Here is a 15,372-nt window from a genome sequence, read left to right as displayed (position 1 = left end):
TATATATACGTGGGCAGATCAAATATTTATTTAGCAAAAGTGCATTTTAAGCAATATATTCCATGTATTCCTATGATTCTTCTGTATATATACTTCACACAGCACTAAGATTATTCCATGTATCACAGCACTCAAGAGTGCGAGTATCATGAGCAACATCATTATAATGACTTATTTTAGAACCGGCTGTTTTGTGCATCTGCACGCTACGCTTTTGCAGTGCACTGCCTTTGAAGCTCTTAATGTCTAATATATGCTTGATTGTATACTGATATTTACATACTTAAAAGTTGTTACCAGGAACAGCAAACATGTTTTTGTATGCTGTAACCAACAGAAACAGCCACTGAGCAAACTTCGTAACAGGACTACAACTGAGGAAAATATACAAACCTTATTGTGAATGCACTTTCCAAAGATACATGCCCATCATGGAATGAAACTACATAATAGTGCACATCATTTACAGATGTTGGTACCTTCACATCAGGTAATAAGCCATTAACCAACTGTTCTCTATTAATCTTTGGAGTCCAATTTACCTAGTAAACAAAACAAAAAAAAATTCAATAGAGGGTGTCAGGTGTAAAAATAACACAATTGCTTACTTTTGTAACAAAATTTTAAAAATAACAGGGTCTCTGACTACGTAATAAACATTATTCCACTTTTAAACAACAAGTATAGATAATAGTAGCTATTTTATGGCCAATTTTTAAAGAGGATAAAATTATTTGATTGAAATACAAATTTAGCTTCTCTGCAGCTATTACAAGTGCACTAATAATAAAAAGGCTTGTTCAGTTAATGTAGTCCATACAAATTTAAATGTTGATGTGAGAGGGATAAAATAAGAACACTAATATTTTAAGCAAGAGTAGGTTTAATTCACGAGAACAAGCAGGCTGTGGAAGTGTAGTAATCAAATTGTCCGTACTGTGTTGCAAATAGATAGGACTACCAGACTCTCATTCTATCTTGCCTTACAATTTATTCAGCTTGCTGTAACAGCCTGCCTTACGTATCATGCCACTCGCTAGGATTCTAGGCCCTCCTCAGAAAATTTGGCAGTGACTTCCTCAAGGAACGAATAACCGTGATTTGGTTGGAAACTGGTGTGAAAGCTTCAAATCTCCTCCTTCTGACTACACTGGAGGAAGGCGAATAAGAGCCACTGCCTCACCCCAAGCTCATTCCTCGAGGACTAAATTCTGGTTTACTGTTACATCTGGATACAGCCCATACTTCTTATGGAGGGTGGTGGCATTTACTGGAGGACTGGAAGGGACTAATGGAATTAGTGTGAGAAGAACAGGATTTTGCACTAACTGTTGGCCAACTGTACCTTGGTATCATGAGCACCAGTCCCATTCAACTACTGGCATAGATTTAAATAGTTATTTATTTTTTGCCTCCACGAACAAAATTAATAGATTGCAAGACCTCTTTTTTTTTTAAGAGAAAATGTTTAAATATTTAGGTTATGGTGTAACATAAAGCTAAATACAAAATTGGTATAGTACTGACTAAGAATGAGATACCAAAATGTTGGGCTGACTTTAATAATAATAATAATAAAACAACCAGTAATTTCAGCTTTATTTACATCATTACTACTTCTGGAATTAAATACTAATTATATGTGCTGCATACAGAGGAAACAAGCCCCTCACCTGCATACAGCAATGCACAGATCTGCAGTGAGAGAAAAAAAGAAAAAAGAAAAGAGAGAGAAAGGGAGAGACTGCTTATACGGGAACCTACATATTCAAGAGAAAGGATCCAGAGAGAGGACTGGATCATTCCCATAATCTTCATTTCAAGCAAATCTATTAACTACCACAAAGTATAATAATGTTTGATTTATTTCTGTCAATGGCTGTTGCAACATCCTAGAGAACAGAAGATACATTTCAAATGTGCAAAACTCAAAAAATACAAAAGCTCCAAAATACAAAAAAAACCTAAATTATTGAAACTTTTAAAACATTAAATAGCATAAATCCAAATATACTCATGGCTTGGTCAGATTAAAACATCACCATATCAATTAACTGCTGTGTGTTAAATAGTTTCTGCTCAGGTTCTTGAAGCTGTCAGGATATAGAGAGAAATCCAACATGCCATGTAAGTTGTCATAGAGTAGACAAGATTTGAGGCAAGAGAAGATCTGTGGCATGAGCAGCCTTACTGACATTTCTACCCTCATTCTATATGTATTTTGTCTAAGCTCTGCAGAGAGACTGCACTCCTGCCCATCATCCCATACACAGCTAGGAGTCCACATTCCTCTTACATATCAGAAGCTTCTACATGCATTTCTGCCTGCAAAGATCTGGGTATTGTCACCTGTGGAACAGATGATTGATTGTGGGGTGGTGGGTGTCAGAAAGGACTATGTTTAGCCTTAAAGTTCATGATGGAACATGGGTCAGTGGTCCCTGGTATGTGCTAGATGCTGACCGTTTAGCATTTTATAGGTCAACACCAGTATTTAGAGAGAAGGTAGATCACTGGAGTAGTTGTCCAGTGTTTGTTCATCTTGTATGACTCTGCTGCCTGAAAGCATTCAATTTTAAAATCTCTGATATTTTACTTCCATCAGTACACTGCAAAATGTCCCTTAAATGTTCACTTTGGTTTGATATTCATAAACATGATTGCCAAGTGCACTCTTCACTGATATACAAAAAGTAGTGGAAATGGTTGAATTATTAACATAAATAAAAGCCTTCATTTGAACTCCTGTTATGCTTGAATTTCTAGTTTTGTGGCTCTCTGATCAAAGCTTAAATTCTGTGTGGAACAAAACTAGAGCTAAAAATTTAGACTTTCAACCTTGCGCAGAAAATTTTTTAAAATGGCCATAGTACAGCCTCTTGTCCACCTGATATACAATGACTTTCCCTAAGCTCTGGGATTTCTTCACAGCTATTCACTTTCAAACCATGTCAAAATGCTTGGCAGATACTGCTGTATTCCACTGGCACAATGAATTTGTGGAGCTTCTGAGTTGGGAAGACCTCCCACACTACTATAATCAAGTTATATTTCCTCCAAGGAGCTCCAAGTGAGAAACAGTACGTGCTTCTCCCCTTGTCTGTGTTAGCCTCACAAGAGCCCTGTTAGGTTGAAAGGTGATGACTGGCCCAGCTAGTCTGGCTCTCAATACATGCTATTCTCTCTGTATATTTTCAGCCATAATTTATATTTCTTAGTGTTATTTTAACTCATGGTTGAGTCCTATTCAGAAGCATGGTTTGATGGCCTAGGAGCATATACATATGTCTGTTGTTACTCCCCCTGAGGAAGCCTAGAAATCTGAATTATGTAAATAAACTATGGAACAACTATGGAAAATGTGCCTTTCAGATGTCATGATATATCCCACTTTCTCACACAGCTTAGGTTGAATTCCTTCAAAAAAGCAATGGAAATACTGATGTAAACAAAGCAAACATTTTCTTTTTATAGTATTTTTGTTATGGTAACCTTTCCTCTTCTCCTTAATACGGTACTGCCTGATCACAAAACTAATGTTTATGTTGAATCAAAGTTTCAACGTCCTAAAAATACCAACCTTAACTTTTTCGGCCAGCGTGGGAGTGATTAATATTTCTCTGTCCCCTTCATCATACATGTGGAAGATGAGATTCTGCATCACATCACCTGCAACCCAGTTAATTTCATCCTGGTGTTGGATCTGCATAGCTTTTTCTCCCTCGATGCTAAAAATTTGTAATCTTGCAACAGATCTACTGGGAAGCAATTTAATAGTCTTCTCCAATGGTGGTACACTTTTACAACTCTAATAATAAAAAGGAGAAAGGAAAACAGAAGAAGTAACTGGAACTGTAGCACTTCACAGATACACTTACACTGATATACTGCAATCTAACCTCATGGTAACTTTATCTCTATATTGGTCAGTATGCTTCTGAATAATAATAATAATAATAATAATAATAATAATAATAATATATTATTTATACCCCGCTCATTTGGCTGGGTTTCTCCAGCCACTCTGGGCGGCTTCCAACAAAATATTAAAATACAATAGTCCGTCAAACATTAAAAACTTCCCTAAACAGGGCTGCCTTCAGATGTCTTCCAAAAGTCTGGTAGTTGTTTTTCTCTTTGACATCTGGTGGGAGGCGTTCCACAGGGTGGGTGCCACTACCGAGAAGGCCTTCTGCCTGGTTCCTGTAACTTGGCTTCTCGCAGTGAGGAAACCACCAGAAGGCCCTTGGTGCTGGACCTTAGTCTCCGGGCAGAATGATGGGGATGGAGATGCCACATGCTGGCAATCACAGGTGGCCAGACTGCTGTTGCACTCCTGTCCCACTTGCAAACTTCCCACAAGCATCTGGTTGGCCAGTGCAAGAAAAGGATGCTGGGCTAGACAGGCCACTGGCCTGATCCAGCAAACTTGTCTTATGTTTATCATTTTATTTTCTTACCATGTTGTGTTCTGAACACCAAAGGAAGATATTGCCAGAAAAAAGGCCAACAAATTGGATAGAAATAAAATAAAAAACTACACACACTAGACTAGCCAGTATGGGAGACTGGGAAAATTACAAATGAAAGTCAGCAAGAAAAGCTGAATCAAGTGGTTTGGAGGCAAGGAATAAGCTGAGGAAGGGAGAGAATAGCTTTCTTTGAAGTTACAGTGTGTCCTGCCTTTGAGCAGTACAGGAAACTAATAGCACTTAGAAACATCTGATACTCAAGTGAGAAATGAAGTTCATAGTAGGTGATGGATTACAAAGGAGAGATTTTTTAGATGTGTTGTATGTGTATACAAGTAACCCCTGTGAAGAGAGAAATCCTGAACTTTCTAGTTTAAAAATAAGGGACTCATCAGGCCCCTTCAGTTCATGCTAGATGGTCCTGGGGTTCTGAGGGTCTGTTGATCTAAATGAGGGGTGAAATAGGTTGGAAATGCCTAATCATATTTATCAAGGACAACCAATTTCTCATTATTTAAAGATATCGGTAATCCAGAAGAATATAAGGGCAACTACATACAGAGTAAGATAGGGTCACTTCCAATGATCCAGCCACCTGTGGAAAGAATTTCATGCAGCAATATTGCCCACATCTCAACCAATGGAAATTAGAGCATTCAAGTGCCATAGATCACTAAATGGCAACAAGTAGCAAAAACATTACAGCTATTTCAACTTACAGGTATTTCAAACCTTGCTTTAAGCATCTGATCTTTCTTTATATTCTCTACACGCAGAACTGGTCCAGTTAAGATATTTATCCCACCACTGCTGCAATCCACAGCATATAGAGGAAGGCCTGGAGCTCCTGAAAACTAAAACAATCCCATAATAAATAAGAATTTTCATATCAATAGGTGGGCACAAAGCAGGGGTTGAGAACCTTTTTCAGCCTGAGGGTTGGATTTCCCCATTTTCAACCCTTCTGCATGCTATTGATGGGTAGGGTCAAGAGGGGGAAAGCAGGCAGGGCAAGGGGCAAAAGTAGGCAGAGTAATGGATGAGACACTTTGTACAGTATGCTATGTTCCACACAGAGACACACTGTATCTTCTATCCAAGCAAGCAAGAGGCATTATTCCAATGCAATGACACATTTCAGCCGGGCAAAAGCATTCGAAGAAAGCAGGGAGGGAGCCAGTGAACTGTGTGGTGGCCAGGGGAGTGTCCTGAGGGCCGGATATAAAAACTTGGAGGATCACAGTTCCCTACCCCTTGGATAAAGGTACTGAGTAATGGAATAAAAATCTCAGAACTAATTGAAGTACTTCGGGGGGAGTTTTGTCATAAAGAAAAGGAAGAATAATTTTTATTAAGAAATTTTCATGACCGCCTATCACAAAAGCTAATTTGATTCATTTAAATAACATCTTTATAAATTAGGTTAATTCAAGCCCATTTGTGTTCTTTGTGAGAGATTCAAAGTGCCACACCACATAAAATTAAAACTCTAATACTTCCTGTACTATAATTAATTAATCTAATCTCAAGTTATTAAATAAGTAGTAGCACCAAGCCAAAGCACAAAGGACACAAGTCAACCCCTGAAACCAAAATAAATCCCTTCAAGCAAACAGGGAGCACCGCAGAGCAACAAAATGCATCAATGCAGAAAAAACTGCATAGAAAATCAGACGCTACTGTTTCCAAGAAACAACAGCAAGAGACACCAAACAAAAACCACTGAGAACTAACACAACAGCACACAAGAAGCACAAGTCTGAGCAAAGCTGAATAGCATGGGACACAGGCTCTCTAGAGCGAAGGCAGAAGTAACCTGGAAGGGACTAGTTGGATATGAGCAAAGCCCCCTTAATCAGCTGTAATCCTGCCTTCAAGCATCAAATGGAAATCTCATTCCACCCGAGAACATTTTCACTCGAAGAAAGTAAAAGCAAAAATCTGCTCAGGGGTTTAAATATAAAAAAAATGTAACTGCAAACTTCAATTGCACAGTAACTTATAAAAATATTTTGAACATAGTAAACTATGGCATATTTAAAATTACCCTGATACAAGGAAAGCGTTTGATGAATGGATTTGCAATGCTATTTTTCTAGAAAAAGTGGTGCCGGAACTTACCATGAACACCTCCCTAGTTCTCTTATAATGGCAATGGGGCCCACCTGAGAGGTGCTGGAACTGAGTTCCGGTGAGTTCCCACTGAAAAAATGAAGCAAGGGGGCAAGGAAGACAATCTCTAATTCATTTCTGAGGAAGGATGGGCCTCTATCCTCGAATTTTTTATGCTCGTATGCAGTGTCAGAGGCAATTTTTCAGTAATATAATACTAAGATAACTGCACTAGTCCAATTGTCCAATTGCACTAATGTCATATTTTTTAAAGAAGAAGAACAGAAGCTGTTGACCTACCTTGCAATGAACTATTAGTTTTGGTTGTGCTGTTATGTTGCCTACTTCATCCAGCACTTCAACCTGGAATGGAAATGCTGTTCCATTTTCAATTTTCAATGTGTCAGTGTCTGGTTTGACATTTAGCTGCCGTGGTGGACCTGTTTATAAACTAAAGTTTAGTTTCTGTTTTCAAAACAAAGAACCAAGACAGCTTTAAAAAAGTCAAAAACATTTTTTTTAAAAAAAATTGCTATACAGCAAGTTTTAAGAATAATTTCCAAGTTTTTATTCAATGGAAGTGAAAACACCAATTTACTTGTACAGAAGGTAACATTTATGGTATCATCACTTAAGGCATAAATTGGATTAATATTATGTTGGGGGGGGGGAAATCTCCCCTCAAAATTACGTTTAAGAGAAACTGGTTTTGAGGTATACCTTCTGGGATGAGACCACATAATACCATGTTACATCTGATTATGGCTCCAGAACAGACACCTATTTTTATTTAATTCGAACTTTTTAAAAAAACTTCCATAGAGACTTTCAATTTTTAATAAACCATTCAACAATCACCAGAGTGGAATACAGAAATGAAATATAAAACCTGATATGGATCATGAAATAGCATTAAATAAAGAACAACCAGAATTAAACTTGCAGAAATAGACTCATTTGGAAAGGGTTGGTAGAAAATAAAATATTCCAGCAAGCATCAAAAACAACATTGGGGCTTACTTCAGTTCAAAGGAAGAGAATTCCAGAGCCAGGTACCACAACTTTACTGTAGGGGCATCTTATATCATCAATAGATCTTCATCAAGACTTGTAACTAATTGGGGTGTGATGTAGGAAGATAGATAGCTTCTTTGATACCCTGGTCCAGAACTATAAAGGGCCCTATATAACAGTAGTACAATCTTGAATCTAGCTTATTAACAAATTGGCAGTGACATGCTACCAATAGGTTGTCCCAGAGAGCAGAAGTATTTTTTACCAGCTGCAGCTTCTAGACCAAATTCAAGGACAGGCCCATGTAAAGTGGATCACATTAATGAAGTCATATGTTTCAAACATTTCACTAACCTGGAAGAAGCTTGATTTTCAAAATTTGGGATTCCTCCTTCAGGCCAGGAAGAGTAACTTTCAGATTGAAGTTCTATTGAAAAATATGATTTTAAAAGTCAATGTTAAATAATGCCCATGAATCTTTTTTTGTTCAGTTTTCAAAGTTTTTTTGTTCAGTTTTCAAAGTGAATAATCCTGTAAAGCAATTATATATTTCCACCCCCTAGGAAATGACTTAAAATGTTCCACTTTTAATCTTTACTCTTGTCTAATACCCTCAGCTACTTAACTGAGGTTCTTAACTGAGGCTCCTTCTATTTCAAAATCCTACATTAAGACACACTTACAGTAATCCCAACATAAGTAAGTGGTACTTGAAACAGTGGTAAGGAAATTGCACCCAGGGAAGGTGGACGGGGGGGGGGGCAGGGCACAGAGGAAGCTCCCTGAGGCTTGCCTCACAAAATGGGGCAGGGGGCGCACTCACTCACCACAGTCCAGGAGAGTTGGTGACAGCATTGCCACCCACCCTCTGTTGGAGCTGCCAGGCTGACGCCTCACAGCCTCACTCTGCCCCTTGGGTCAGGCTTGACCTGGGGATGGTGGTGCCATGGCTGGGCGCCACATGCGCCCACAGTCTTTCGTCTTCTCTGGTCAGGGCTGACTTGGGGATGGAGCTGCCGTGGGGGGCACACTTGGTGAGGAGAGGGGCGGCAGCTCTGTGCCATGGACTCCCCACTCTTTCCCAGGGTCAAACGTGACCTGGATGTGGAGTTGAAGCAGAGCTGAGGCTGGGCACGAGGAAGCTGCCTCGCACGCCAAAGCCAGGTTCTGATGGGAGCCTATTGTGGGGGCGCCTAGTTGTGCCCCCTCCAGAAAATGTGAGCTGGGGCCACAGCCCACCCGCTCCCCCTTAGACTTGAAGGACTTCTAGAATACTTGACTTAATACTCTACAAACTAATAATTGAATAGAAAATATATAGAAAATATTTTAGATAAATGTTTTAATTCTTATGAAAAACAACTATGATTCTTTAGAAAACAAGTATGCAGCCACATATTTATTAAAAGTAAACAATGCATTTTTGCCATAATTCAACTTACCTTTCCCTGGTAATTGTTTACCAGGCCTTTAGCAGTTACACCCTTAATGGCACAATTTGGTCCTTTATCTATTTCTTCATACTGTAATGTTAAGCCACTACAAACACAAGTGAAAATAATTTTAAGAACTAAAGTGACCATTTTAAAATTGCAACTAAATAATACATAATGTGGAGTTACCCATGAGGGCTCTTTCTGAATATACAGAATATTATGTGATGATGAGTGACCTTTCTCATTCACTTCAGAAGACTAAAATTCCAGAAGCTTCTGAAACCTCTACTGTGGATCAGCCCAAAAGTAAGGAATAAGCAAAATGCAAAACTGTGGACTTGCTATTTTAACATTGCACAGAAAAGAGAGGGCTACTATCAGGATGCGGGTGGCACCGTGGTCTAAACCACTGAGCCTTGGGCTTGCCAATCAAAAGGTTGGCAGTTCGAATCCCCGCGATGGGGTGAGCTCCCATTGCTCGGTCCCAGCTCCTGCCAACCTAGCAGTTCAAAAGCATGCCAAAAAGTGCAAGTAGATTAATAGATACTGCTCTGGCGGGAAGGTAAATGGTGTTTCCGTGCACTGCTCTGGTGACGGTGTTCCGTTGTGCCAGAAGCGGCTTAGTCATGCTGGCCACATGACTTGGAAAAACTGTCTGCGGAGCAGACAAACGCTGACTCCCTCGGCCTGTAAAGCGAGATAAGCACCGCAACCCCAGAGTCATTCGCGACTGGACTTAACTGTCAGGGGTCCCTTTACCTTTTCTGTCAGGATGACTATGGGGAACAACTCCCCACCAGAGGAAAATTAAAGGCCCAGGGCCCAGGTGTCTGTCTATGATCAGAAATAACTCTTATGGGTCAATCCAACACTATTTTCTTGGTTTGGGAATGATAACACCCTGTCCAGATTGGGCACTGCTGCAAAATATTCAAATTGCCTAGTTTTTTTGGGGGGGGGGCACTGCACTTTGTACACTGTATAAGACAGCTCAAAAGAATGATAGACATTTCAGTTAAATAGGTAAAGATTATAGCTTAATTCCATATTTTAGGGACACATCCTCTTAACCCAAGATACCTGAAATATTGTCTCACTCCTGTATATCTCAATAGATCACTGTCTAGCATCACTGCTTTTCACTGTAGGCAAGAAAAATACTGAGACACTGCTCCTTCTAATGAAATTTCTCCTGAACTAGATGGGAGGAATCTCCCATCAGCATACAGAATCCTTCCATGTTAAAGCTACTGTGAAAAATCCCAGTTTAAGAACTCCATTCATTTTCCATGGGTAAAAAGCCTCAGTTGTGATACAGCAAGCACCTGTAACCTCCTCCTGCATTAACACCATGTAACCTCAAAACTGTGTAAGAATTCAAGAGACGATTTCTTAGTTTTTGGTGCAAAGGAGACAGATCACTAATTTCTGAAATGAAAAGCACCTAGCTGTGTGTGCACAACATTTATTTGGGACCCACTGGATTGGGGAAAACAGAGAAAATACAAATCTTTATTTAAGAATACTAAATAAACAAAAGAATTAAAATGACAGTTACCTAGCCTCAAGAATTGGCACAATATCATCCGTCAGATGAGTAGCATGACCAAATTTATCCTGGACATCTAGAGGAATACTGAATGGATGCCCAACTCGAAATGGGGAATCCAAAATACCTATTGAAAACTTCTGAGGCTTGCCCTCTGAGGTAGATGGGGGAAAACAATGTTATTACAATGAAACTGTTTAGTGGATTAATTCTAGTCATTCTTCACCCATCTGAATACAGCCTGAATGCTTCAACTCATTTATATTTTATTAACACTTTCAATAACGTTTTCAACATTTAATCCAACTTTAAATAGAAAAATAGTATTTTACTGAGTGTGTCACAGCTAACTTCTGCATGCAAAGAACAGGCTGACTGGTTAAAATACAACAGTATTAACCTTACCTATTATATTAAATTTAAATGTTTCTGATGGAAGAGGTCTTACTGCAAAAGTGTCGGCATTGCTTTCATTCAACACCACTTGCAGTTTCAATGTGTAGGATCCAAGTTCAGTAATATTTTCTGTGTGTAATCAGAAGCAAAGTTTAAAATGAAATAATCAAAATATTGCTCAACTGTAAGGTAGATTTAAAGCAAAAACACTCACCCATTTTTTTGAACCAGTAAGGCCATTTACCCCCATGCTGACTGATATGAGAAATGATTTCCTTATCTCCATTATGGGCTTAAATAGGGGGAAGAAAGAAAACACATATAAAAATTGTGCTAAGGTATCTTTAAATGCATTAGGTTGCAAACAAATAATACAGGATATATGTGTATTTTAATAATAATATTAAGGTAGCTAAATAAGGGGTTACTCTGCCCACACCAGTGCTGTGTCTACTTAAAAAAACAACCCCACACTAGTTTTGTTGCTGTCTTCAAAACTGGTGCTCTTGGGGGGGGGGGGTGCCAGATAAGGCCTCCAAGTCAGGGGATAACCATCCCTACATTAACAGTTTGGTGAAGGTGAACTGAGAACTACATTTAAAGTGATGTAGGCTTGATTCAGCCCCAGCCATGTTATTTAAAATGACACTGATTTTGCTTAAATGTCCCCTAATGGAAACCAACAGGATTAGAAAATTAGGCAGCTGGCAGGAAATGTAGAGATTCACTACTTTTTTGAATGCCTTCGTAGCTGAATGAAAAATGGTAGTTGCTAGGAGCTTAATCTTCCTCTCGCCCCTTGTGCCTTCGCACAAGGTCAAAAATAAGCCTACTTTGCATCCCAGCTCCATCTGGAACTTGGGGTGAGGAAGGTCGTCCCTTTCCAGGTAGGCTGACTGAATTCTAGGAAAATTAAATGAATGATGAATTTTTAAAGCATGACTTAAAAGTTTCCTATTGCTATTTCTTCATGTTTCCTAAAGGTTACTGCAAATTTGGCCACTAAATAATGTTAATTAGCAACTAAACATAGTATTAATGTTGTTTCATTCTCATAATTAACCCTTGCATCTCTTAGTAACCCTGTATACATTTTGCATACTTTCCTTTTTTTTTTTTTTTTTACCTACAAAGGATATATTTTAAATATATTCCTATATAGGGTCTTTCTTACTACTAGCACCCATGAGTCTGCAATGTTAACAGCACAATCCAATTTACTTAGAAGTATATCCACTTGAGTTCAATTTCTTCCAAATAAGTGAGCACCAGACTGCTGCTTAAATATGGGAATATAGGAACCTATACAATGCACAATTTTATATTTTTTTCCCAGAGTTGCTCCTTCTGTCCTTACCCTCACAAAAATGTAGCAAAGAAAAATGAAGTGCCCATGACTGATGCATTGAAGAATAGTTGGTTGCTTTAGTCTGCCCAGAAACAGCTAACACAACCTTGTAATAAATCCTCTAGAAGTTAGTAGCCTGCAAGAAAATTACTAGCCTGAAATGTGCTGGCTAAGTCAGCATGGCTAGTAGCTAGGGAGTGGGAGTCTAACAATATCTGGAAGGCCACAGATGCCCCACTGCTGCTTTAGAGGAATATATTTTAAAATGCATCAGAACTTTAAATGTTTAACACATGAGACATTGTGTTATCCTAATGCAGAGCTTTCCAAACTGTGTGTCATGACACGTTAGTGTGGCAGCTGCATTATAATAATTTATTATTTATACCGCGCCCATCTGGCTGAGTTTCCCCGGCATTGTGTAGGTGTGTCACATGAAAGCTTCCCACGCTCCTCCCGGGACTAGAAAGCGGTTAGTTTGGTTTGCTAGTAAAACTGAATTGCTGTGCCACAAAATGATGCATGTCTAAAAAATGTGTCACCAACATGAAATGTTTGGAAAGCTCTGTTCTAATGGCTAGTGTATCAAACCTCAATATAATGTTTTAAAATAATCTAATGAAAACAGATTGCATTCTTACAATGAAAAATGACCTTAAGTTCCACAAGCAATTTCTTCGCTGCTCCATGACCTGACCCTGGAAGCTTTTGCATAGGCTCTCCTTTTTTATTCAATATTTCAATTCTTAGTGCTCCTATAAATAAAAAAACAGAACACCCCCCCCCCAAATACATTAAACACATCCAAGTGTAAGTTCTTTTCAAACTCCACTTGTCCATAAGTAATATTTAAATTACACTACAAATTAGATACACACATGGTCCATAGAAGTGGATTGGTAGAACATGATATTCCAACCCCCTTCTCTCCTTAGCAGCCTCTCCAAAAGTCAGAGAACCCTCTTGAAAGAGCCAGTGTGGTGTAGTGGTTAAGAGCGGTAGACTCGTAATCTGGTGAACCGGGTTCGCGTCTCCGCTCCTCCACTTGCAGCTGCTGGGGGACCTTGGGCTAGTCACACTTCTCTGAAGTCTCTCAGCCCCACTCACCTCACAGAGTGTTTGTTGTGGGGGAGGAAGGGAAAGGAGAATGTTAGCCGCTCTGAGACTCCTTAAAGGGAGTGAAAGGTGGGATATCAAATCCAAACTCTTCTTCTTCTGTGTTGTGTTGGGGGAGACAAATGCTTGAAAATCAGGCAGAGACACTTTCCATAAGTGCTAGTTCCCTTCATGGAAGTTGCCTCTACCTGATTATTGATGACCCCACTTCCTCCTCAGTCTCCTGTGCCATAGCTCATATTATTCAGGAGGATCCTTTTAGGAGGTATGATGAGCTGCTGGTAGGAGGAATGTCAGTTCTTTCTAGATCCAGCCCTTTATCATTAACACATACCTATGGTAGCTCCTGCAAGCTTAGTTTCATTTGGTAATAATTCATCTCCATCGGGCCATGTTACTGACAACCTATCAGGAAGCCTAATTAAAAAAAAAAGTTATTATTTACATTTTCTGGCACTGCAAGCTTTAATCAATTAAATCTGCTAGACTAATTCATTTAAACCATGTTGTGAACTGCTCTGAGATCTACAGATGAAGGGCGGTATACAAATTTAATAAATATAAATAAACACAGCCTGCATATTTTTGAATTAACAGGTTAGCTTTTCATTGGCTTATATAAACTTACTTGGAAATTTCCTCTTCAATGTATTTCTTCACTGCTTTGTTGGAAACAGAACGATCAAGTTTGCATATTGGTATAACCTTGATTTCATCATAGAGTCCCTCGGGTTCCTGAAAAGTTAAGCTACTTATTTATAAATGACTTCCGATAAGGAAGCATAGAATTAAATTATATCTGGATTCAGACACATAGAACTTTATATCATCATGGGCAGAACAATCCAATGAGGGCTGAAAGTGGTAAATCTGTGCCCCTGGAACCAACAAATCCTGAGTCTACCCAATCTCACGTTGGCTAGGGCAGAAGGTGCAGGGTTGGAAAGTAGAGGAAAAGAATTATGCTAGCATCAGGGCTGATATTCTTTCCCAGTCAGGGGAATTAGGAGGGTCCAAATCCTCCTCAGGTTAGCCTCCACCATGCTCCGCTTTTGCTCTCTCTACCATTGAAGCATTAATTGTGGTTCTATCTACAATGCCTGTGAGGGGGTTTCCAAGAGACCCATAACATTCTGCAGTGGCTCCCTGCTTGTGGAATGCTCCCCCCAGGGAGGCTCGCCTGGTGTCTTTGTTATATAACTTTAGGTGCCAGGCAAAAACATTCCTTTTCTCTCAGGCCTTTGGCTAATTTAAAAAGCCATAGGTTGTATAGGGGTGGTTATTGCTTTATTTGCTACTGTGGTATGTATTTTTCTATTGTAAATTGCTCTGTGATTCTTGGTTGAAAGCTGGGCTGCAGGATTAAACGTTATATTAAATTCAATATAAAATAATATATTATATAGTACAGTACTTAAGTACAGGGCTGTCACCTCTCTTTGCTGTTATCTAAGAGATATGAAGATCTGGGAGGAAAGTAGGTTAAAAGAACTGTTATCTATAATGGAGGGGCTAAAAGTCTTATTATCAAATAAAATGTGAAATGGGTCAAGTGCAGCTATCTTTTCTCTAATATCTCTAAATCAGACAAATAATAAACAAGCTAATAAAAAGCTGAGCATCATTTAGAGATTTGTACAAATTTTTAACAATTTTAGCTGAAATTGGTTTGACCTGCATATAATTACCGTATTTTTCACTCCATAAGACGCACTTTTTTCTTCCTAAAAAGGGGAAATGTCTGTGCTTTTTATGGAGTGAATGTGTGGTCCCTGGCAGCAGAGGAGCTGGGGACTTTGGTTCCCAGGGTGGCAGGGGCGTGGCACATCGCCCGTGCGAGTGTCCTAATGGCGGCGCCCGCGCGAGGGGGTAAGGAGACCTGAGGCAGGGGGAGAGGGCTTTAGAATACGCTTTAGAGTTCCCTCCATC

At 39.2% G+C, this 15,372-nt stretch overlaps 1 protein-coding gene across 1 annotated transcript in view; it reads right to left on the bottom strand.

The window, feature by feature from the left end:
• The window catches only part of SMCHD1 (structural maintenance of chromosomes flexible hinge domain containing 1), a 67,875-nt gene that overhangs the window by 29,208 nt on the left and 23,295 nt on the right, over window positions 1-15,372 (bottom strand). The window contains exons 16-27 of the mRNA XM_083449995.1: window positions 14,072-14,178; window positions 13,778-13,860; window positions 12,969-13,082; window positions 11,194-11,271; window positions 10,989-11,108; window positions 10,593-10,737; window positions 9,041-9,137; window positions 7,953-8,025; window positions 6,885-7,024; window positions 5,192-5,326; window positions 3,581-3,808; window positions 394-542 (exon numbers count right to left, since the gene is read on the bottom strand). Of these exons, the coding sequence (XP_083306121.1) occupies window positions 394-542; window positions 3,581-3,808; window positions 5,192-5,326; window positions 6,885-7,024; window positions 7,953-8,025; window positions 9,041-9,137; window positions 10,593-10,737; window positions 10,989-11,108; window positions 11,194-11,271; window positions 12,969-13,082; window positions 13,778-13,860; window positions 14,072-14,178 (1,469 nt within the window). The remainder of the gene's footprint in view (window positions 1-393; window positions 543-3,580; window positions 3,809-5,191; window positions 5,327-6,884; window positions 7,025-7,952; window positions 8,026-9,040; window positions 9,138-10,592; window positions 10,738-10,988; window positions 11,109-11,193; window positions 11,272-12,968; window positions 13,083-13,777; window positions 13,861-14,071; window positions 14,179-15,372) is intronic.

This window comes from Podarcis tiliguerta (genome assembly GCF_965153285.1).
Source record: "Podarcis tiliguerta genome assembly, chromosome: 7".
NCBI lineage: Eukaryota > Metazoa > Chordata > Lepidosauria > Squamata > Lacertidae > Podarcis > Podarcis tiliguerta.
The sequence above is the reverse complement of the archived record's forward strand: the minus strand, read 5'-3'. Positions and strand labels throughout refer to the sequence as shown.